We start from the raw sequence: 24,289 nt of genomic DNA on the forward strand, positions 1-24,289 counted from the left end.
AATAAAGTAGCCCCATTGACGAGGCTGAATTTTTTTAAATAATACATATCACAATATAGCAGGATTTTATGGTACGGACAAAAATCACTAAAAATGTTCATAAAGCTACATCTCAACCACAGATCGATGTAAATAATGCATATTAAACACACCCATGGCCGTTTCTGAAGCCACATCAGCACGCATGGCTTAGCACCCAGAAGGAATGCCAGTCGTGGTGGGGGGGGCCCATGGAGGCAGGTCTCATTAAATCTTTCTTTAGGAGCTAGCCACACATATTCAAGCTCATCCGTGCTTTCTGCTGTTTGGGAATTATTAAATCGAGTCTGCTTTTGTCTACCTGTCTTGACATTCTCCCATTGGAGGGGGGGTTGGAGAAGGGGATGACTACTCATACGAAGGACAGTGACCCAGCGGCAGTGTGAAGAGCAACACCCTGTCCAAACCCCTGCCCCTCTGTGGCCGGTGCCCACCAGCCTCCATACAAAGGGCTTCCTTTCTCCCGCCTCCGCTGACCACCCCCCTTCACAGAAGGCACCTTCACACCCCACCTCCTGCCGGCCTCCTGGGTGGCTTCAGCACCGCGTGGAGGGCCGCCTCACACCCTGCTCTCTCAGCAGCTTGAGGTCCTCTCTCCCAACTGTCTTCTGTTCCACTTCGGCCGCCCACTCCCCGAGTCCCTGCATCTGGTGGCCCCCTAAAACCTAGGCAGGCTCAGCTCTGCCTGCTGCCTTCCAAAGCCCTCCTACCACAGCTACATACATCGTGACACCTCTTACTCCTCTGCTTTCTCACTCAGCTTAGGGTCCACGGAACATGTCCCACATTCCAACAGTGTTTCTCCAGGGCTCTCCCTCCCCACTCCGCAACAACCATTCCCAACGTTCCCCAAGCTCCTCAGAACTTCGGCATTCCCTCTGCCCTTCTCACTGGCCTCCCAACAAGAAAAAAAATGTTTTTTAACCAGCGGAGAAGAACTCCCATCATTTCACACTCCCAAACCTCCAAAACTCTGTGCTCCCCTGTTAATGCTAAAGAGGTTGGTCTCTTTTGTCTAAGACCAACCTCTTCTCTACTATTAAATCCTTCCCGTCAGAATTTAACGTGCGTAAATGTGTCTCCTATTAAAAATACACACATACTCTCCCACACACCTCCCCCAGTTCCCGCCCTCTTTCTCACCTCTCCTTAACAGATAGGCCTCTTTAAACCACCATCTTTTTTGTAAATGCTCTGAAACATTTACAAATGAATCAGGTGATTTCTAAGATTTGTTTCCAATGATCCAATGGTGAAATGGGAATAAAATTGTGCTATTGAAGCTCAGTGGTGAGCAGGTGGGACTCAATGCACTATTCTGTCTCTACTTTTGCACATACGCGTACAGGCAGAACAACAGTCTCCCAAAGATGCCCAGGTCCTCACGCCCAGAACTTGTCCAGAGCACATTACCCTCCAAGGCAAAGGGAAACGCAGGTTGTGGGTAGACTTCATTTACTAACCAGCTGGTATTAAAATGCAGGCATTGTCCTGGATTACCAGCATCATCACAAGCATTCTTAAAAGTGGGGGACGACAAAGGCAGGACGACAGATCAGGGAGATGCAATGTGCGAAGGGCTCCACTCGCCTCTGCTGATCTTGAAGATGGAGGAAGGGAGCCAGGAGCCAAGGAACCCAGGCAGCCTCTGGATTTTAAAAGGCACGAAAACAGGAAGAACACAGCCCTGCACCGCCCTCCCCCCATTCAGATTTCTGACCCCCAGAACTGTAAGGCAATAACTTTGTACTGCTTATGGGACAAAGTAATGGTAATTTGTTACAGCAGCGGCAGGAAACTTACACTATGCACATAAAGTTTTCCGTGCTGTTCTTCAAGACGTGTCTGCACTTCTTCCTCACCTCCGCACCTGCCCTGAGAACAACCCCTTCTGGACTCTACCCCAACTCCGCCCCCCATGAGCTCCAAACACTGCCACCCCCCCCAGGGGACATCTTCAGCTGAGGCCCTCCTCCCTCTCCTCCCGCCTCTCTCTGGGATCCAGGCAAAAACCTTCCCCAGGGCTTCAATCAGCAGCCGGGAGCTACCCGTGTCCCACTCTTTCCCTCCGCCCTGAAACCTCCCTTCTGAGCGCGTTCGGAGGGGATGAGTACTGACATCCACACTTGTCTGTCTCACAGGCAGTCGAAATCAATCTGCCCAAAGCTCCAGCTTGCAGTTTTCCTTCCGTGCAACATTGAATCTGCTCCTGGGGTTTCCCCATTTAGTAAGTGACAATGCTACCTCTTCCCGGCAAGAAACCTCAGGGTCACGCCCTACGTTCCCCTCTGCACTCTGCACCCATCCATCACACTGTCTCATTGACTCGCTCTCCTTAAATGTCTCAGATCCATCCCTTCTTTTCAGTCTCTGAGGCCCAGCCACCAGCCTCTCTCATCTGAATTACAACAGCTTCCTATGTAGCCTCCAGCATCCACTTTACCCACCTCTAACCTCACAGTCAACACAGCAGCAGAAGTGCTCTTTTTGAATACCAATCTGCCTTAAAATCATCCAGTGACTTTCACCACTGTCTCCAGCGTCTCTCACTTGCCTGTCATTGGCTGCTACACTTGGCCTGTCACAATGGCCTCTATTTTGTTCCTCACAGACCTCAGGTTCCCTCCCACCCATCACCTGAAGGCTCTTCCCAGCTCCCTCTCCTGCCGGTACCTACCATCCTTCTTGGGAATTCTTGACTGACCACTGCTGGATTCGGGCAGTCCCAGTGACAAACAGAATCATGGCCCCCACCCAAAATGCCCCCACTCAGTCCCTGGAACCTGTGACTGCACTACTTTCCATGACAACAGGGACTCTGCAGGTCCCTGAGACTCCAGGATCCCGAGGTGGGAGATTATCTGGATCATCTGGGTGGGCCCCTGTAGTCACAGGAGTCCTCAGGAGAGGGAGGCGGAGCAGCAGCAGGAGAAGTGAGGACAGAAGCAGAGCTCAGAGAGATTTGGGGGCCCTGTGCTCGGGCCCTGAGGATGGAGGAAGGGGCTGAGGGTCAAGGAGTGCAGGCAGCCTCTAGAAACCGGGAAAAACAGGGGAACACCTTCTCTCCCCGAGCCGAGCCGCAGGAAGGCGTGCAACCCTGCTGACCTCCAGAGCACTGAGAAAACTGACTTGTGTTATTTGAAGTTACCAAGTTTGTGGTTAATTTTTTATTGCAACAACAAGAAACTAACATGGCCCCCACACACGCCTTCTAGTCCCCACTCGTAGCATCCTGTGTGTCTCCCTGATAGTATTTATTCCAAATGATGTTTACGTAATTATTAACATCCATCCTAGCCCCTGAATTACCATATTTTGTGGTATATAATGCACATTTTTTGCCCAAATTTTTTAGGGAAAAATAAGGGTGTGCATTATACATGGGTATGATGACTACATGCTGTGGTTATAATGATCCCGCGTGTAATGCACACAAAACATGGGTGTGTGTTATATACGGCAAAATACAGCATATACCTCAAGGGAGCAAGGACTGTGTCTGACGTGTTCAATACTATACTCTCAGTGGCTAGCACACAGTAGGTCCACAATGCTAGCTGGCTGGCTGAAGAGGGTTGAGTGTGGCTGTCTGAATAGCTTCCACCTGGGAGCTCTCCCCACCTACTGTCCAAGGAGGCCTAAAGGTGCCCTCCACCCCTCCCCCACGCCCACCCCTCCCCCATGCGCCCTTCCCTTTTGTAAACACTCTCTAGGAGCTGCTTCTACCCCCTGCCGACCGTGGGTATAGAATCCTCACTGACAGTCACAGCTGGAACCAAACTCGGGCTTCACATGCTAGCATTTCCCATTGGTAAAGTGAATTTCTATGCATCTTTAACAGATTTGGGGATTCAACACAGTAAATGCAAATCCCTGCGTGACAAAAGGACGCAGCTCGATGGCGGATGTTTCTGAGATGAGGCCTGTGGCAACCTCTTAAAGGCCAATTAGGCGGTACCAGTCCCATTTTTATTTTATTTTTATTTTTTAATCCTGTGCCAAAGACATTTTCCCCACTGCTTTTAGAGAGAGAGGAAGGGGGAGGGAGGGACTGAGAGAGAAACGTCGATGTCAGAGAGAAACACCAATCCAACGGACTGCACCACACCGGCCAGGGCGTCCACACTGTAAAGGTGCACATCATCCTCCGTTCCCGCAACGCCACTCCAAGCGATGCATTCTACCTACACACTCACTAGGGTGCAAAAAGGCAGAGACTGTAACAGACCCGAATCACATAAGCACAGCTTACACAAGATGGAAATTTATTTCTCTCTCTCATGCAAATGTTCAACAGGAAGTGGTGCAGGCCTGACTTGGTGGCATTGCAGTGCTGGGGACTCGGGCTCTTTTTATCTTGTTGCTCTGTCATCCTCAAGAGTCAGCTTCTATCTCTGGAACCCAGATGGCCACTCCAGCTCCCGCCACCTGACATCCTCTGGGGGGCGGGGCGGGGCAGACAGGAAGCCGTACTGGAGACACTGCTCCTCCCCTTTCAAGGATGCTCCTTGCCTGTACCTATCGCTTCTGCTGGTGAGTTCATTGGCCAGAATCTAATCTAGTTGCACCTAGCTCCCTTGCAGCTAGGGGGGTCTTCACCTGAGCAGCGACAACCAGCTAAAATTAGAAGTGGAAAATGGAGATCAAGGGAACCGCCAACAGTCAAGGTCGCAGAAGGTCCTTGCAGCAAAGTTTGTCATCAGAAGACAAGTTACCAATATCTTGAATTGGTTAAATAATTACAGTAATCCATAGGATGGAATACGATGTAGCTATATTTAAAAAGTAATGTTGCTTTATAGATAACGGCTATGAACACTTGTCCAAGAGCTAGTGATAAGTCAAAACATGTCAGCAGGTAACAGCATGCCCAGGACAACACTGGGAGTGCCACCATTCTGTCTACAGACCCTGAGCCCTGCTTGGGGCCTGGCACCACTCCACGTCTGCGGGACAGACACAGGTGAACACGGAAGACTGGGTGCATGTCTGGGGGAGGGGCTGCAAGAGGAGGAGGTCACCAAGGGGCTTTCTGTTTTCCCAACTCTTTGCATTTTTTACTATGAGCATAGATTATTCTCATGAAAATTTTCATAAAGTTGGCAATATCCTGCAGACCAGTTATCGGAGGCCCACAGCGCACACCTCAGAGCTGGACTGGCCACTTTTTTCTCTCCCCAGCATGAATTTGCCTTTGATTTCAGCCACTTCCTCTCTCATCCTGAGTTTCCTGGCTGAGAGGTGAGGTTGTTGACATCTAGCCGACCTACTTACTGCTCAGTGTGGCAGAGCGATTCCGACAAAGCAGGGAATGTTATCAGCACTATGTAAGTTGTAAGATGCATTATAGACCCAAGAGCCTGGACTTCCACTGCGTGCACCCAGCAGCACTGTAGCACAAAAGGCAAATGGGGAGGCACTGAAAATAGCTGTTCTCTGACCAGATGCTGAACAAAAAACTTATCTACGGCAGTAAATCACAGGGTCTGGCAGTATAGGAAATATAGAGTTCTTATTTCCATCAGTAAAAAATCCAGCAACCTTTGAAAAACAATGCACCACAGTTTATTAAAAATAGAATCTGGGCTGGGACAAGTTCCAACGAGAAGACGGTAATGTTGGCTCTTCAAAGCACTTCTGAAAGCAATTCCACGACTGCCAAGGGGCGCTAAGAAAACACCAAACAAACAGCAGCAGCAGCTCAGGAAGGATGAATCACAAATGCATGAGATGGGTATAGAAAGGCCTTTCTTTTAAAAGCAATTTGTGAGAAAAACACGTGAGAATGCCTTCCGTGGGGGCGAGAAAGGGAGACAGACCCTGGCCCACGGGGAGGATGTGATCAGGACAAGGGCGCTGCGAGGCCTGTAAAAACCGGGGATGACACTGGCATCCCATGGGGACCCCACACCACACACAGAGACCAGGAAGGGTCCCTGGGGACCTGCTGGACCACGTCACATGGGAAAAAGCCAAGGCTCAGAGGAATAAGCCTACTGACCCAAGATCCCTCCAAGGCAGCCCATTTCCCCATCCCACAAGGGCAGCCTCCCTTGTAAGTTTGTACAAAGTAGAGGCACGGGAAAAGACAAAAATAACGTGTAAGGATTTCTAAATACACAAAGAATGCCATTAATTAAAAGATATGATAGGAAAGGTGAATACTGCTGCTAAAACCACATTTTTAGATTTATGTCCCAAAGGATATTTACTTACCATTTATGTTTTCAAAGCACAAAAGTACCTAAAAGACTAGTTTTCTTTTTTTAAATTTTAATCATTGTTCAAGTATAGTTTTCTCCCTTTTACTCCCATTCCAGCCCACCCCACCCAGCCCTCCCCTCTTCCCTCCCATTACCACCCTCCCCCTAGTTTGTGTCCATGTGTCCTTTAAATTTGTTCCTGTCTAAAAGACTAGTTTTCAAAAGGAACAGCATTCCCAGGCTTCTGGTGACAAAAGGTCATTCCTACTGCCTTAGTGAGAAGGTAAAGCAAGAAGGAATTGGTTGGCCATGGACTCAGGGTGAGTCAGGAGCCACGTGCCAGAACTCAGGATGGTTAAGGAGGAATGATGGACCCTGGTTTCCGAGGTGTGATTAGCAATAATAATAATAATAATAGATAATCCATAAACAGCATTTACTGTGTCCAGTCTCTGCTCTCAGACTTGATGTGTGTTTTACTCACGTTCACCCTCAGAATAACCCTATGAGGTGGGTGCCACCCCCCTATTTTAAAGATAAGAAAACTGAGACAGAGGGCAAGCAACTTCACCCAAACTCACACAGCAAGTAGGCGGGGGGGGGTGAACTCACACCATCCCCCCACCCCCAAAGTGTGTGCTCCCAACCACCGCACCACGCTGACTCTTGTGGCAGCAGAATCACAGGGGCTGAAGAAATAAAGAAATTGAGGGGCTCACCACTGTACAGGTGAACTCCTACCTCTGAGACACCCCTTAAAACATTCTAGAATGAAACATGCACATGCCCTTTTCTGTAGAATCTCCTCACAATACTGCAACCTGTTTAAAGGAAATGTCAGACTGAGGTTGGAAGTCAGGAGAAACACGACTTGTCACAGGGAAAACGAATTTTTTTTTTCAAAATGGTTTTGAGAACTACGGAGCTTTGTCTAGCCTAGTAGAAAAAGAAAATAAAATGAAGTTTAAAAAGCAGAAAGAGAAAAACGGCATCAACAAGTACAACTGAGTTCTAAAGAGAAAGCCAGTCTACACCCCAGAATGGAACGGAGTGCAGTCCGACCGCCCTGACTCCTAAGGCCGTGTGCAGGGGAGCACTGCAGCACCAGTGGGGCAGGAGCAGAACCCACCCGCAGTGTGCTGAACAAACGTGCTCATGTATCAGTACAGCTCATCTCTCGGTGTGGGGCTTACTGGGGGACAGGGGCGGGAGAAAATCGAACACACTGTATATCAGGAAAAAACTACCATTATGTTTTTATCCACAGAAAGCTGTGAAATACCTGTTGAGCCTGTCAAAGACAGACACGCTGACCTCAACGCTGAGCCTCCGGGCTCAGAACTAGTGCAGCCGGGTCGCTGGCCCCAAAGACTGCTCCCCACCCCCCACTCCCACCCCCTCCTGTCTCCTCTGGCTCCCTCCTCCTCCTCATCATTTGGCTTCCATGTCACTTCTTCCAAGCTACCTTCCTTGACCCTTCCCTCGCACAGAATCCCACAGGCAGCTTTGTGGCACTTATCACAACGGGTAACAACACACTTATTTGTGATTATTTAACACCTGACTTCCCACTGGAACATGGGCTGGAGAATGGCAGTCCAGGGGCCGAATGCGGCCCACCAACTGTCTCTGTGTGTCGAGATTTATTCGAACACGACTACTATCGTCCACTTACTTATTGTAGCTACTTTCACAGTACCACAGTGGGAGTAGTTGCCACAGAGATATTATGGCCTCCAAAGCCTAAATAGTCACAATCTAGCCATGTAGTAAAAAGCTTGCTGACCCCCACATGAGACTAAAAGCTTGATGAGGACAAGGACTCCATCCTACGGTCTGCCAGAACCAAGCAGTGCATCTGGCAAATAAAAGGCATTTAATAAATTTGTCGATTGAACAAACTTGGGAAATGGGAAGGATAAGTAGTATGTGCTACTTGTTCAAGAGACCTTCACTGTCTAGATATTCATTTAATCTTGCCTGCAAACCCAAGGCTGATTACACTTATCATCCCCATTCTGTTTGTGAAGAAATGGAGGGGACCTGCCAAAGCCCCCTCAGCCCGTGACGGCAGAGCCAGGTCACAAACCCAGGCCATTCTGTCCCAGCGTCTGAGCTCCTGACCACAAGCCAGGGAAGATGATCTTTCCATTCATATTTTTAGTAATTCCTCAGCTGCAGGTGTAGGGGCTGGGCAGAAAGCCAGGGCTGTCTTGAGCACGTCCTCCTGGGTTGCTGGCTGGGGCCCGTTAGCTGGCCGCCAGGAGCGCCATGCTCGCAGTGGCTGTGAATGCCCGTCTCACGGAGACCGCAGACGCATCACCCGGTCCCACTGAGCGACACTGAGCAACACTCTCCCTCCAGGTAAGTTACTGACGGGGACTCACTATCTCTGGCTCACAGGCGAGGGAAAGAAGGTTAGTCCAGGTTAAGTCACCTGCCAAGGTCAAGTGTGAGTAAGAAGCAGAGGTCAGCTGTGGGCTGCACTCTCACTACCATCACACTACAGCCCATGTCCTGCTTCTACGGCGCTCATCCGCCCTCTGCTCCTTTTCCATCTTTCCCGGGGAGCCAGGCTCCATCTTTCCCGGGGAGCCAGGCACCCACGAGAAGGCAGTTAAGGAGCAATTTATCACTCTGCACCACAAAAGCATGTCATTTCCATGCCTGATATGATATTGGGTGGGGAGAAATAACCCTGAAAAAGGCCTCAACATGACTTCCCTTAGTGATCCTAACACAGAAGGAACAACATCTGCTACTGAAGAAAGACGACCCCGGGGTACGCAGTGATCCCGAGTCACCAAGGAAGGGGCAGTGCAGAGCAGCCAGACTCTGGCCTGTACAACACCTCTCCACGTGCCCAGAGGCAGCAGAACAAAGCTCCCGTGCAAAGATAAAACTTCCACTCAAAAGCAGGACAAACAGCACAGGGCATGTGCCTGCCTTCCAGCTGAACGTGGAGGAAGAGGAAATGTTCATGGCTGGTCACTGAACTTGGTGAGAGCTCCAAGCAAGAACCTCATTCCCAACCCAGGGTTCTGCAAAGCCACCATGGCGCCTCCTTGACTCTGGGTCTCTTCACCCAGAAGTACCCTTCCTGTCACTTCCCAGAAACACGGCATGGGTGGCATGGGTTTCTGGCAGAGCCCCAGGTCCCGGAGGCCAACTCTGCAGAGTAGCCTAATAGGGTGACTTCGAGGGTTCCTCCCAAACCCCTCTCGCTCTCGCTCAAGTTCAATGTCTTCATCAGTGAAAACCTAGGACACCAGCATCCCTGTTGCACAGCGAGGAAGAACTGCCTGAGTGTGTGTTGGTGGCATCCCTGCCTGAGTGTGTGTGATCAGTACTGCACCAGCAGTGTGAGTTTGCTCTCACGTAACGGAAGCATCCTGTCGTGCACGGATGTAGAGATATAAAACACATGCTGTGCTCTGCTCCCATCCCCAAACAGGGTGGCACTGGGGAAAAGAGATGGAGCTAGTTCTTCAGAGCAACCTTCCTCGGTGTTAACACTCCACCATGGGCGAAGTTCAGAATCTAAAAACACGTACAATGAATGGGTAATTCTGTATCTGCCGAGTTTAGTAATAAAAAAAATCAGGGTTTGTGTTTTATGTATCTTCGGGGGTTTTATTCCACTTTGCTCATAATGCTTTTTTATTGTAGTTTACAAAAATATCAGGCTACAACAGATTGAAAATAAAAATAAAACGGGCCCTTCCCTACAGACTTTGAAAATAATTGCCAACAGCAAAGCAGTTAAATGAAATTGAGCTTCTTTTCTTACATGTGTGAATAGCTGCCCCAACTCATTCCTAGGAAGAGAAACGCAAACTAAAAATACACTAAGACACCATTTTCCCCCCAACTGGCAAAGAGCAAAAGGTTTCTGGATAGCGTACTGTTTTGGCAAGGCTACGGGCAACAGGAGTCGGGGCAATTTGGCAAAACCCACTAGAGTTACAAATGGAAATCCATCTCTAGGGAGGCGGCCAACAGACATGCTCCCACATACGTGAAATGACGCAGGGACAAAGATGCTCCTTGCAGCCTTGTTTATGAAAACCAAGGACTGGAAAACTCCCCTTGTGCCATTAGCTGGGGGCTGATTAAGGGAATTCAATACACTAAAGCAACTGAATGCTCTGCAGCCATAAACAAAGAATGAGGAGGCTCTTCTAGTGCCAGCACAGACAGACCCACCTCCAGGACAGCGAAACCAAGGGGCAGACCCCGACAGATCAGCATGTGCTGTACGCAGTATTTGTGTTTTCAAAACCAAAAGAGAAATATAAACAAATATGCTGGTATAGGCGGAGGACGCCTCTGAATGCAAGCAGAGGGCACCACAAATAGTGACTGATGCTGGAGATGAGAGCTGGATGGTGGGCAGACTTCCAACACGTGTCCTTTTGTACAATTTTAGATTTATCATATGAACTCATATGGCCATTTCAAAAACTTTTAAATTTTTATTTTTTAAAAAATGAAACATTTGTGAGTGTGGATAGACCTAGTGGGTATTATGCTAAGTAAAGTAAGTCTGTCAGAGAAAGACAAATACCGTATGATTTAATTTATATGTGGAATCTAAAAGACAATATAAACAAACAAGCAAACGAAATGAAACAGACTCACAGACACACACAAAAGATTGACAGATGTGGGGAGGGGGTGGGGGGGCTGGGAGAAAAAGGTGAAGGGATATAGTACAAATTGGTCCCAGGGATGTAAAGCACAGCACAGGGAACAGAGTCAATAACACTGTAAGAACTGTGTGTGGTGGTGCCGGGTGGATACTGGGAATACTAAGGGGACCTCTTTGTAAAGCACATGATTGTCTAACCACTACGCTACACACCTGAAACTAATACAAAATAATAGTGGATGTAACTATAATTGAAAAATAAAGAATAAAAAGAAAGAAACAGAGCTTAGCTACTTTGTGTATTTCTCAGTGAGGAATACCTAACTGTATAAATCAAATAAAACAAAAGGATATGTTACACTCTTATTAGAAGACTAAAAATCTTTCACTACGTGATGTGCCCTGGTTCTCTGGGAAAGGAAAAACACTGCATCCTGACGGATGAATACAAAGGCTCCACCACCCACCATCAGCGCCGCATCTGTGAGACAGCTCAGTCGGAAATCACAGCTTCTTCTTCCTTTTGTCCGCTCTGAGCACTTTCCCTCCCTGGTCCTGCCTTTGACTGGAAGCCAGATCACAACATGCTTGCTCATCTCAGCACTGCTCACCAGCAGGAGCGGTTCTTAACACCTGACAGGCCCAGAGAAACCTGAGTCACCTGCCCTCCTAAAAGCCACCAAGGGTCAAGGTCAGGACTGGAACTCCGGATGAAGTTCTTTCCAACTACAGCATTTGGACTCTCCTGCCGGAGGGGGGAAAAGCGGAGCCCTAGGATAAAAACGTTGTAGTAAAATGGCCGGGGACTGAGCTGAGCATCAGACCTAAACGATTCCACTTCAGTCCTGCCAGGCCCCGGGAGAGACGTTCTCTCACCGCCTAGACACTGCGGACGAGAAGCAGAGTCTCTGAACGGGTAAGTAAGGGCGGCTCTCACAGCCACCCAGTGGATCTCACCCACGTGCCAACCTGCCTCCCGAGGAGGCTCACCAGCCCATCCATCCCCTGCAAACAGGCTTCAAGGGCTCCTCCAACAGCCAACTCTTCGGACCATCATGAAGACCCTCTCGTCCCAGCCAGTGCCTCCCCATCTCCAGACCATGAGTGCGGGAGAGGTGAATAATCTTAGCACAAGGATGAATGTTTTCAAATAATTATGTTTTTGATACGTATTTCAAAACCATAGGACCAGCTTGTCCAATCCATTACCTCGCCGATGTCTTAGCACACAATGAGGTCAAATTAATAAAAAGTGAACAGAGTGGAGGAAAATTACTGAAGAAGTAATAAGTTCAGGTGGTTCACAGATATAATGAAAACCAGGAAAACAACAAAATGACACTTGAGAATCGCTGTTCTAAGGAACTGGATCCATTTCTGTAGTTTTTCTTCAGACGAGGAGACGCTTGGGAATAAAAGGTACCCCCCCACCAGCGTACAATGCACACTAGCTCTGAATGCCACTTTATTTTTATTTTGTTTTCATCTGCCCTCCTTGCTCCACACCACACTGCGTCTCTCAGATGCGTGAGACAGCGCCCCAGTCACCAAAGCACCCCGCATTGAAAAGGCGGTGTCCTGTACTGGCTTCACCTGGGTCAACCCTGGTTTGCCCAGAATAGCTCGGATCACACCTAGAGCAGATCAGTGAACACCGAATCATTATCTGGAGCACCCCCCTCTCTTTAAGACGTGTCTGACTTGGGGAATAAATCAGAGCATCTTCCTGTTGTGCTGTGTGACCTGCTCCCTGGGACAGAGCTGGGGGCCCCTCTCTAGCCCTGCTCCTCCCCACACCAGACTCAGGGAGAAGGGACCCCCCCCCCTACCCCACGCCAGCACCAGGTCAGAACACCACCATCTGGTGAATGTTGCCTCTGCTCTTACCCAGCATCCTCCCCCCACCCCATTCCTCCCCAAATGCCCACTGAATGCGCACAGCGGGTCAAAACTAACGCAGAATTCTACCAGGTCCTGCCATATCAATGGCTCTGTGCTCTGAGCAAACTGAAGGAAAACATCAACTCACAGAAAGAATGAGAGTAATTGTGAAAAGTAACATGTGTGAGGGCATCTCAGCTCACAAAACGCTTCAGAAGGCAGGATCTCCTGACTCCCCCAGAAAAGCTGTGAAGAAGGTATTTCATCCTCTACATTTTTGTGTTGTAAAGGGATGAGGAAACAGACTTGAGATTTATCAAGCTCTGAAATTCCAAATCCCAAAGTCCTCCTCGCTAAGGCCTGATGGAAGAAAGAAACCATTTTCCTTTTTTTCCTAGGGCAGTGCTGCTGCAAATGTGCCCCCCAATCCCAGGAGCATCTGGTCACCAGAGAGGATGCTAGAAATGCAAAATCGCACTCCAGACCTACTGAATCAGGATCTGCATTTTGACCAGATCCCCAGGTCATGGCTGTGACAGTAAGACTTTAGGAGCACTGCTTCCCTGCAAGGCAAGTTTTCCATTCTGCAAGCTGCACCTCTTCATTCACTTATCTAAGAATGCTTCCCTGAGCCCCCACCACACGTGTGCCAGGCACCGTGCTGAATGCTGGGAAATCGACAGCAAATAAGGTCAACACAGCTCCTGCCCTCGTGGGGCAGCCGATCTAATGCAGGGCTTTCTCAGCCATGGCTGCTCATCAGAATAAGCTGCAGCGATTTAAAACAATGCACGTGTCTAAAATCCACCCCTGAGCAACCTACACCTGCACCTGTGTCCAGTCAGAAACTCTGGGACTGCGGCCCTAGAGTAGGGGTGTCAAACTCATTTTCACCAAGGGCCACATCAGCCTCATGGTTGCCTTCAAAGGGCCACATGTAATTTTAGGACTGTGTAAATGTAACTACTGCTTAATTAGGGGGAAGGAGCTCAGTGCTGCCACCGGGTAGAAACAAGGTGCCGGGCTGGTTTGAGCCCGCAGGCCTTGTGTTCGCCACCTGTGCTCTAGAAGTTTCCTATCAAAAGAGCAGCCAATGGGGTGACCACCTGGGAGAGCAGTTTGACGATGCCTAACAGAACTGCAGATGGGTGCAGCCTGAACACAGCACTTCCGCTTCCCGGGCTGTGTCCTACAGAAAGGAAAGCACGTGTGCAAAGCAGATGGAAACAGGAACATTCACTGCGGCACCATTTCCAAAGAGAATGTTACGGAAACCGTCCAATTATCCCTAAGTAAGGTAATGAATGAGTAAACCACTATTAAGGTAAAGAATACAGTGATCAAGCAGTTAGAATGAATAAACCAGAACTATTATTACATGTCAACATAATCTCAAATATAATTGTTGAGTAAAAAAAGCGGCAAAGGGCTACATATTTGTACACACAAACACTGATATACTGCTTATGGATTCATGAATAAAGACATGCATAGTAAATGCCATCCCATCTTTAGAAAAAATGACTAGTTCTGGGAGGGAGAAGAAAAAGAAATGATTAGAGATTTTTTAAAAAGGTTTAAGTCTAAAAAAAATCTTAACCAAGTATGACTAAATTTTAATATATGCTGAATCTGAAGGGTATTTGGGTATAAACATATTAAAATACATTTTTTCCATACTCTTTTGGGTGTTAATATTTTGCAATTTAAAAAAAATTCTTTTAGCCCTGGCTGGTGTGGCTCAGTGGACTGAGCACTGACCTGAGAACCAAAAGGTCACCAGTTCGATTCCCAGTCAGGGCACATGCCCAGGTCGTGGGCCAGGTCCCTGGTGTGGGGCACGTGAGAGACAACCACACACTGATGTTTCTCTCCCTCTCTTTTTCCCTCTCTCTCTTTTTTCCTCCTTTCCCCTGTCTAAAAATAAATAAATAAAATCCTTTTAAAAAATTTCTTTTAAAAGCTTCTCATGTGAGGTGATATATAGTCAGAAGCATGAAGTAATAAAAACCTGGATATGTAATATCAAGAAATACATCTACAGAATAGCAATAACCTATAGCTCTTGAAGTTAAATTATTACCTCAAAATTTTTACATAATTTTTTAAAAACTTTCACATGGCAGGTAATTTCTATAAGCAATATTTTTTAGGAGGCCAAGGTTATATTACCCAAGGAAAGCACTATTTCTCAAAATGTGGATGTCAGCTCACCTGTAACAGGATGAGGAGAGGGGAGAAGAAGGAAATACTTATTTTAGAATGCAGATTCCAGGGCCCTACCTCAGGCCCACCGGCTCAAAACCTCTGCGGCTAGAAACCCAGGGTTGGAATTTTTAACAAGAGAATGCATGTGTGGGCACAGTTCTTGGGCACACCAAAGAACCACTGAAGTATGAGGTAGTTTTAAAGGTACTGTCAGTCATATTTGTAAAACTATACATGTCTGTATTCAATAAGATGACACATATCACACTCTGATAATTAAAATAAAGTGGAGGGAATGTTTTCTAAATATCTGGATGGTGATTCCACAAGTACCTGTCAGCAGACCCTGCTAAAAGCTGGTTTCCTGCAGTGTACCTGACCTGAAGGATGTAACGGTATGTTGTAGGAAGAAGATAATTTCACATTGTCTTTCTACAAAGACTTCAAAAAGCAACTGGGTAAAAAACAGGAAAACTCCACAAGTCCAGAGGGCCTGGCCAGCACAGTAATGTTCCCAGAATGTACTCCCGACACTCCAGAAATCTTCTAGTCTATAGTCTTTTTGCTACAGGGATTCCCTTGTTTCATGTTATCATCACTCCCTCAACCTGAATCTTTTGTTCCTTCCCTATCTTTCTTGACTTTATTTTACTTTATTTTTTTGGTCTCCCAGATTTTCCCCTTCACTGTCCTCTTCCCTATTTTCACACAAAACCACCACTGTAATCCTGACATACAAGCCCTGGAAAGCTGCTCCCAAGTCTCGACTAGAAACCACCCAGCACAATAAACACATAAAAAGATGTTCAGCCTCACTAGTAAGGTGCAAATTTTACGCTGTGACGATATCACATCACACCCATCAGGCTGGCAAAGCCTCCACCCTGACGACGTCGGACGTCGGGAAGCCTGCGGAGCAACCGGAACTCCCGAACGCTGCTGGACGAGCGCAGCCCGGCACGACTGCTCTGGATCCATCTGGCAAGATGTTAGGGTCGAAGACGCCCACTTCCTTTGACCCGGCACTTCCCCCCGGGTAGACACCACAGAGAAACTTGAAACGCACGCACAGAGGGACAAGTTCAAAACCGTTCCTCACTCTAAAGGGCACACATGAAAAACTGCAAACCCAAGGGCTGATCGACGGTAAAATGAATAAACATATTGCAGCATATTCATGAAATGGGATATTACACAGCAGTTAACCTAGAGTCACATGTATCTTATTGGATAAACCTTAAAATCGTAATTTACACAAAAGCAAACTGAACTGTTCAGCATTACACAGCATGTTGAAACCACGAGGAAACAATACGACATCTGGTTTATGAATACACACGTATCTAGTAAAAGTATAAAAACACATAATAAATACCAAATTCAGAACAGTGGTCACTGAAGAGAAGGGGAAAGAGGAAGAAAAAGGTTCATTTGTACTTGTAATGTTTTATTTCTTCACGTGGAGGGAGATTCATGGGCACTCACTTTTATTACCCTCCATATTTTTCTGTATGCCTGATATTTACCAGCACCCAGGAAAAGAGCCCCAAGTGTGAGCTACTACAAAACATTTGCAGATTCTAAAAGTGACATCAGAATGTGATGGGCAGGGGGAAGGTTGGACCTACAAGAATATGAAGCTTTAGGAACATCAATAAGGTTTCCCCCACACACGCTCCATCCACAGCAAATAATCAGCCTTAGAACTATGATACCACTCCATGCAGAGGACTTACGACACCCCCCAAATCCTAAGCAGCACATCCCAGAACAGAAACATTCCAAAATGTTTAGTGCTGAGGTTGGTTGCTAATAAAGAATTTATTTGCCTCAAGGAAGCCTTTGCTGGTTCATTTTTGGGTGACCTTTTCTCTTCAAAGATCAGCAAGGCCTTTCAAACCCTTAGACAAGCATTTGTTTTTGCCACAACTGAAGCATTTTATATGAAGTTTCATTAAAACATTTAGGCCAGGAGAGTTAATGAAATTAAAAGACACCACCTTTTATAGCTCTTTCTGCCGGTTTGCTTTGGGCTGTTCCATTGGTAGGCTACAGCTAAAACCACCAAGAGATACCTTTCTGATGACATCACAGAATTAAACACCATCTAAAACCTCAACTCATTCAAACTAGTTAGACAGACCAGGCTGGGAAAAAAGACACATATGAGAAAATTTTCTCTTAATTGCTAAGATAATCAAAATTGAAAATTACTTTCAATTACAACCCCAATATAGCAAAGTTACAGATTAGTAAGAAAATAAAAGGGTTTTATTGTATGGATGTACTGGAACACATCAAGTTGAGATCCAGTAAATGACATGACAATCTCTGATTCTAACTAAATATTGACATTCAATTTTGTTTTCACCCTAGGATTCCAAGAAAAAACAAAAATATTGTAGACTTGATTGTTAGGACCTGACCCTACACAAACACCTACATCAAACCCCAGAGGCCAGAACGGAATTTTTCTTTAAACATTAACTCACCCCACCCACCAATTTCTGAAAACTCACCACTATCAGAGTAGACCTCACATGTGATTGTAACAACTCCCAGCTGATACATTAAACCAAACTTACAGTCTCCTATTATCTCTGAGAATGGGAGGCAGGAGTAACAGAGGAAAAGGCAAGTTACCTCTTCTCCCAAATTATGTATTTACTTATTTTTTAACATTTAAAAAAAGTTTTTCCAACAATTCTCAAAAAAATGTGCCTCAGGTAACTGACTATCAAAATAAAATCATCTCTATAAAAATCATCTAGCTTTGTTTCAAATTTTTCCTAATTTTACTTTCCCTCTATATCAAGGTGAATTCATTTCTTTTAAAGAATTCAAATCCGACACTCGAGACAGTGTCCAGTAACATCCTGGGGTTGTTCAGTGGATCCTAAAGTGCTGGTATCTGGCTCTGGTTCAGTGGACTGAGTGCAGGCCTGCGAACCAAAGAGTCGCCGGTTCCATTTCCAGTCAAGGCACATGCCTGGGTTGCAGGCCATGTTCCCATTAGGGGGCATGTGAGAGGCAACCACACATTGATGTGTCTCTCTCTCTTTCTCCTTCCTTTCCTCTCTCTCTCTGAAAATAAATAGTAAAATATTTTCAAAATGCTAGTATCTGGTAAGTTCAATACAGTTTAAAATAAGGTAGTTAGGTACATGAGTAGTTACCAACCAATTAAGAGATGTAGATTTGTATAAAGACTCTACTCGCTAAAGAACTTTTGACAACCACAAAAATCACTTTTATAAGTTGAGAAAAACTAAGTTTCCGCGAAATACTTTTTCAAAGGCATCATTAGACTCCTGCTTAACTGGAGAGACACCCAATAGCACAGATTTCAGTCTGAAGTTACACTGACTATCATTGCATCCTCACGTAAAAAACAGTCAAGCTTTGGTCAAATGCATTAAAGAAACATTCTGCTGTATTCATCGGTATTTCTACTGTATTGCTTCTGAGGTTTGGTTCAATCTTGGTTTTTTCCTAAAGTTCTTTTTTTAATTTTATTTCTTGATTTTAGAGAGTGGGGGGAGAGAGAGAAACATCCATTTGTGTTTCCACTGATTTACGCGTTCTTTGGCTGACTGGTGCCCTGACTGGGGATGGACCCTGCACCCTTGGCCTATGGGGACAGTGCTCTACCCAACTGAGCTACACCCAGCCAGGCTCATTCAACCATTATCTGTGTGGATATAACACTACACTGAAATTTTCACCTTTATCAATGTTATGTCCACATGATAAGAAACTGCTGAACTCCTTGGAGATAGGGATTCACCTCATTCATTTCTTTAGCACCTGCACATAGTATGTGCCAACACTGACACAGCAGATCCTCTCAACAAACGGCCACTTATGCAAACACAAATGAAATCTGCACGACACATTGCACCTCCTCCATGATGCATCTCACAGAACTATCAACAAGTAAAATTAAGATTAGATGGCTTAGACCAATTTGCATCAGTTCAAGACACATTTCCAGAGGGCAGGCACATTTGGTTTCTCCTAACAAATCCTTCCTCTTTAGAAAATAACTCAAGCTCTTCAAACAGAAACTTAAACCAAAACAAAAACCTTCCATTTGTAAAGGCCATCAAAATACAAAGCAAGTTAAATCCATTGGTCTGGACAAAAATCAGAGGATTATCAACCAGGGACATTTCCTCATTCTTGGTGGCAGCCTGTGCATTTTAAAAATTACAACACACCAGCCAAACGAGCTTTGGTATCTGGGATCCAGTCGAACACGCTGCAGGGCTAAGCTGACGGACCAGCCCAGAGCAAGCTGATCAACAGTCAAGGTAGTAATTCACACGATGTAAAATTAAGACAAATGGGAACGAGCCTTACATTATCAACAGACAACAAAACTTCAGTGGGGAATGGGACCAGCGGAGGAACGTAAATGTTTGCCAAGTCCCCTCTATCTAAAATTGGCACGAGAAGTTTGAGGGGAAGAAAAAAGTATTTATTTCTCCATCACATAAAGGATTTGCTACAAGTTTTGGTTCTGCTCTGCTGGGTCCTTTCTTGTCTGGTGGACAAAACGAGCCCACGTTCAACACCAGGTCTTGGTTTGTTCAAGTCCTACCTAGAAGGAGGATGTCGTTTAACACCTTTCTGGACACACACCCATCCGCATGTTTAAAATATGCCAAATGGCTTGTATTAAAAAAAAAAAAAAGCAGTTGCCACTTGCTCATATGACAACTACTCAAGCCAGGTAAGACCAGCGGGAGTCAGGAGAGGGAAGGATCAATAAGAGCCCCCGAGAGAAGCTGGACAGTAAGGAGAGACCCTCAGAAGACCTACCTGGAAACAATTCATCGTTGTGTGAGGAATCTAAAGAGAAGTCCAATGATAATTTACATCTGATGACAGCACTCTCCACATCACCGAGCCTTCTCGTGTGGGAAATGAGACTGGGAGGGACAGGGGTGACTTCAGCGGCCTTTGATAAGGGGCGGGGTGAAGGATTCCCATCCCAGCCTTTGTCTGTTGCCTGTCGGTGTGGTTTATGTAAATGAACATGTGAGTTGTGTGTAATAGTGGCTGCTGCCATCAGGTCCAAGAAGGCATCCTAGTCTCTACTGTCCTTTAAACAACGGAAGGTGACAGGAGGTGCTATTGGTAACAGCTAACACTCACTGAGTACCTGCCATGCACTAGGCCTTGTAGCTTCATGCAACAGTCCTAGGAGACAGGGACCACTATCATCCCATTTTTATAGATAAGGAGAGACAAAGCACACACAACCCATTCAAAGACAAAAAGCTAATTGAGCGTGGGCTGCAAACCAAAGTGTCGCAGGTTCGATTCCCAGTCAGGGTACATGCCTGGGTTGCAGGCCATGACCCCCAGCAACCACACATTGATGTTTCTCTCTCTCTTTTTCCCTTCCTTCCCTCTCTATAAATAAATAAATAAAATCATTTTTTAAAAAAGCTAATATATATTAGGTCCAGGACTTGAATTCAGGAAGTCTAACTTCAGAGCCCAAATTCTTCGTGACTTGCTCAAAACACAGTGTCCAAATAGGAACATAAAACGCCCTACTTACAAAGTATTGGTTCCTCACCTCACCTGGGTGACAATCCTAAATGTGGTACCTTTTTAAAGACTCCACATGAGGTTGTCAACTCCCCAGACATAGCATCAACTCACTCCTCTCCTGCCCTCCCTGCAGCTGGTTGGGTTTCACTGGAAACAGGTAGTGCCATCCTGACCTGGCACGCAGAGAAAGCCCCGGCTGCACCGGCTGCACCGAGGGGAAAACACGAAAACAAAGAACAAAACAAAACAGAAGCTGGAGGTTGGCTTCCTCTTGGGACACACTGGCTCTCAAATTTCCAACCTGCTTTAGCAGAGAGGTGTCACAAACACAAGAGGACAGGAATACCACCAAAGCCTGGGACTGCCCCTCACTGGCCTACCTATGAGCCTGAGGCCACCCCAGCAGGCAGGAAAGAAGAGTACTCAGGCGGCTCTGGTTTCAAAGGTCCCTTCAGGAGCTGATCTTAGGTAGAGAGAAACCCAGCAGAAAGGCATCACCTTTTCACTGCACCAAGCAACATTAATGCCACTTGACAGGGAGGAGCAGGAGACCAGTCTCTGTGTGGAGAAGGAAGGAAAAGAGGAAACTGATAGGCTCTAGGAGCCACCCGCTCCATCTAGATGGTCCTGTGCCAGATCACTCTGGGAAGCCCCAGCATTTGCGACCACATCCGACAGTGCTGAAAACTGAAGCCAGCACCAGTGGGTCTCAATTCCACCCCGGTGCTAACACATGACTCCTCGATGCTCCTTTGCCATGTGTTAATCTTGCAACAAAATGTGGGACAGAAGATTTAAAAGGCTGTGTGATGGGGGAAGGGCAGCCGGATCACCTTTCCTCCAGGCTTTCTTAATCAAGCCTCCTCAGATTCCCTTTAGGGGCCTGTACTATTAGCTACAAGGCAGATTTCCCCCAAACTGGCACTAAAAGAGCACGTGTTCCAACTAGCGATAGGGGAGTTCTGATGGGGAGTGGGAGGGAGGACCCCGGAGAATCAAAGCAAAGCACACATTCTCTCGCCCTACACAGGAGGGCAATGTCTTACTCCAGGGGGCAAACGGTGCATGCCAAGACTCTGACAAGCCAGTGGGGGTGCCAGCAGGGTGCACCCTGAGGACCCAAGGGTAGAAACTGCTCCTGCAGGAACTGAAAAGCAAGGAAAAGCAATGGGAGAAACTCAAGTGAAAGTCACCACCACACCATGGAACCAGTAGTCCCCATCAAAACCAGAGCCTAGTGATGGCCCCTCACTGTGTCCACGCCCACCAGCCTGCACTGGGTCTACAGTGCATCAGGCAGAATAACCCTGAGACCTCCTCCACTCCCACGGCCAGCCCTACCACCATGGGCCTTCAACTGTTACTGCACATAACCTTGTCCTTCCTTCACAGCTGGGGAAACTGAGGCAACTAAAACAAATTACTGTGCTTTCTCAAACCAGGTGAAGTTTACTTCTCCAAGCACGATTTTGCACTTTTTTACAGCTGTATGACATTTCATATGTCTCCAGATACACCGATTGCCTTTGCAAAGTGCATTTTGCATACAGTTTAAGGAGCGAACTCAAAATGAGATGAGGGAGGTCAGGGAGACCTGCAGGGCTTCTTCTACCGCAAGGACAGTATGGGCGCCCCCCATTCCCAGCTTCTCCCTTAAGCCCCCTCGCCCCGGACGTCCAGGTTCGGCCTCCCCAGGACGCTTGCACTGCAACCTGAGGGCGGTGGCACGCGGCGCGGGCGGGGGACTGGAGGGCGGGCTCCCAGGTCCCGGGGCAGAGAGCGGGGCGGAGGGTTCGGGGCCCCTCCCCCAGGGGCTCCAGGGGCTGCGGCCGGCCCGCCAGCCTGCGGCCGGGAACTTCTGGCTGCGCCCCGCGGACCCCGTAGCCCCTCGTCCCTCGCCCGTCGCCCCCGCCCCCGCCCCCACCCTGCAGCCTGGCGTCGGTGCGGCTCGGGTTTCCCTTTCTTTGCCTCGCCGCCCCTCGGGCGCGACCCCCGAGGCGGCCGCGGTGGCCACTCACCATATTACAGATGGAGGCGATATTTCGGACAGTCATTAGTCTAAAGGTTGCAGCGATCCCGCACCGCCATCTTTATAAGGTGAAAACAGGACTGTCCATGGTGGAGCGCTCGCAGGGAGGCCGGGCGGCGGCGGGGAGGCGGCGGGAGGCGGCCTGGGGTCCGGCTTTCAGTTTGGCTGGGAGATTGGAGGCCGGGAGGGAGGAGGCGGAGGCGGGGAGGGCGGGGAGAGCGGGAGGGAGAGCGGAGGGCGGGGATTGGCGGAGCCGCGGAACCTGGGCCGCGGCCGGCGGCGCGGAGAGGAAGGGCGGCCCGAGCGCGCCGCGTGCTGCCCGCGCCCCGCGCCCCCGCTGTGCGCCGGGCCTCGGCTCCGGCCCCGCGGCTCCTCCTCTCCGTCGCCCGCGCGCCCCGGCCAGTGTGCTCAACCTTTTTCTTTCCATTTCCTGCTTCACTACATTTGGGCCGAAATGCGGGGCCAGGCCCTCGCCCGCGCGGCTGCGGCAACCGCGCCGCCGGATTCCCCCGGCCGTCCCCGAGGCGACCGCGGCGGCCTCCTGGGGGCCCGTGGGGCCCCGGGGGAACCAGGGACAGCGCCGGGCGTTGGGCTCCGCCCGGCGGAAGGGCCGCGCCTCCGGCAGCCAGCGGGCAGCGTGGCCGGCTCCCGGGCCCCGGCACAGACGCCGCGGAGAGGGCCGACCAGGATGAGGGGCCGCTTTCTGTCTTCACTTTTTCTTTCCTGCCTCCCGTCCCCCAACAGCCCTGGGCCTTTATATCTTGGCGAGTAGAGAACGAAGAAGGGTAGGGGTGACTAAGGCCAACTTTTATTTTCTCCCCGGGGTTGCAGCCAAACAGCACCGGCGGGCACCCAAGAAGTAAATGGGGTCAGGACATGGGAGTGTCGGAAAGCCCTCGCCAGCAGTGGGCCGGCTGCCTGGTACCGGGCGCCGTTCGGCGAGAGGAATCTGGGTCTGGGCGGAAGCCGGAGCGACGTGCTCAGGGAGTTTGTGACATTAGCAGGTACAAAGGACAAGTCTCGGTTCTCGGCAAGGAGTGGGTCTGAGAAGCAATTTGAATCCAGAAAAGAACCAAACTTGAACGCATCTGGAGGAAAAGCATACCCCTCTCTCGGGCACCCAGTCTTTAGGTTTTGAGATTGGTGCTGAACAAGCTTAGACACACTTCCTGCAGGGAAAGTCGTGGCTTCTGGCCCAAAGAGCAAATCTACACCACTTAGCACAAATGTTCAAGCGAAGTGGAGGAGCCCATTAATAAATGTGTGAAAAAATTATGCATACAAAGTAACCACTTGATGCTTTCAACAGAAAAAGTTGTACAAGTGAAACGCTTGGTAATTCTTAAACCAATATATTTAATGACAATTGAATTAGAGAAATTAATGGCATTGGAGGTAGCTTTTATCTAACCTAGGGAAAATAACACACTTCCTATTCTCCATTATCTACTTGGTGTTGTAAACTAAGATTTGAAAATCGTTGATTGCTGATATCCCAAGAACCTGGGTGGAATAAAAGATAACTGTGGACCAAAGTTTTGTGGGGCCATATTGGCCGTGTATATTTCAGTGGATTTTAGGAGTAGATCCATTCTCTGTCATGTTAAGTCACCCTGCCTACATCTCATTTCTAAAGAGATCCTTATGGTGGTGGTCCCTAACTCCGATTCTTAACCATTATCAGTCATGATGTTCTTTCATCATTTTCAATGA

The 24,289-nt window shown here is 48.0% G+C and overlaps 1 protein-coding gene across 2 annotated transcripts in view; it reads right to left on the reverse strand.

The window, feature by feature from the left end:
- The window catches only part of USP46 (ubiquitin specific peptidase 46), a 54,459-nt gene extending 31,712 nt beyond the window's left edge, over positions 1-22,747 (reverse strand). For both annotated transcript variants that reach the window (XM_045834516.1, XM_045834517.1), the window contains exon 1: positions 22,566-22,747. In XM_045834516.1, the coding sequence (XP_045690472.1) occupies positions 22,566-22,601 (36 nt within the window). In that variant the 5' untranslated portion in view covers positions 22,602-22,747. The remainder of the gene's footprint in view (positions 1-22,565) is intronic.
- Between the last annotated feature and the right edge of the window lie 1,542 nt (positions 22,748-24,289).

This window comes from Phyllostomus hastatus, unplaced genomic scaffold (genome assembly GCF_019186645.2).
Source record: "Phyllostomus hastatus isolate PE091 unplaced genomic scaffold, TTU_PhHast_1.1 phas_contig_196, whole genome shotgun sequence".
Taxonomy (NCBI): domain Eukaryota; kingdom Metazoa; phylum Chordata; class Mammalia; order Chiroptera; family Phyllostomidae; genus Phyllostomus; species Phyllostomus hastatus.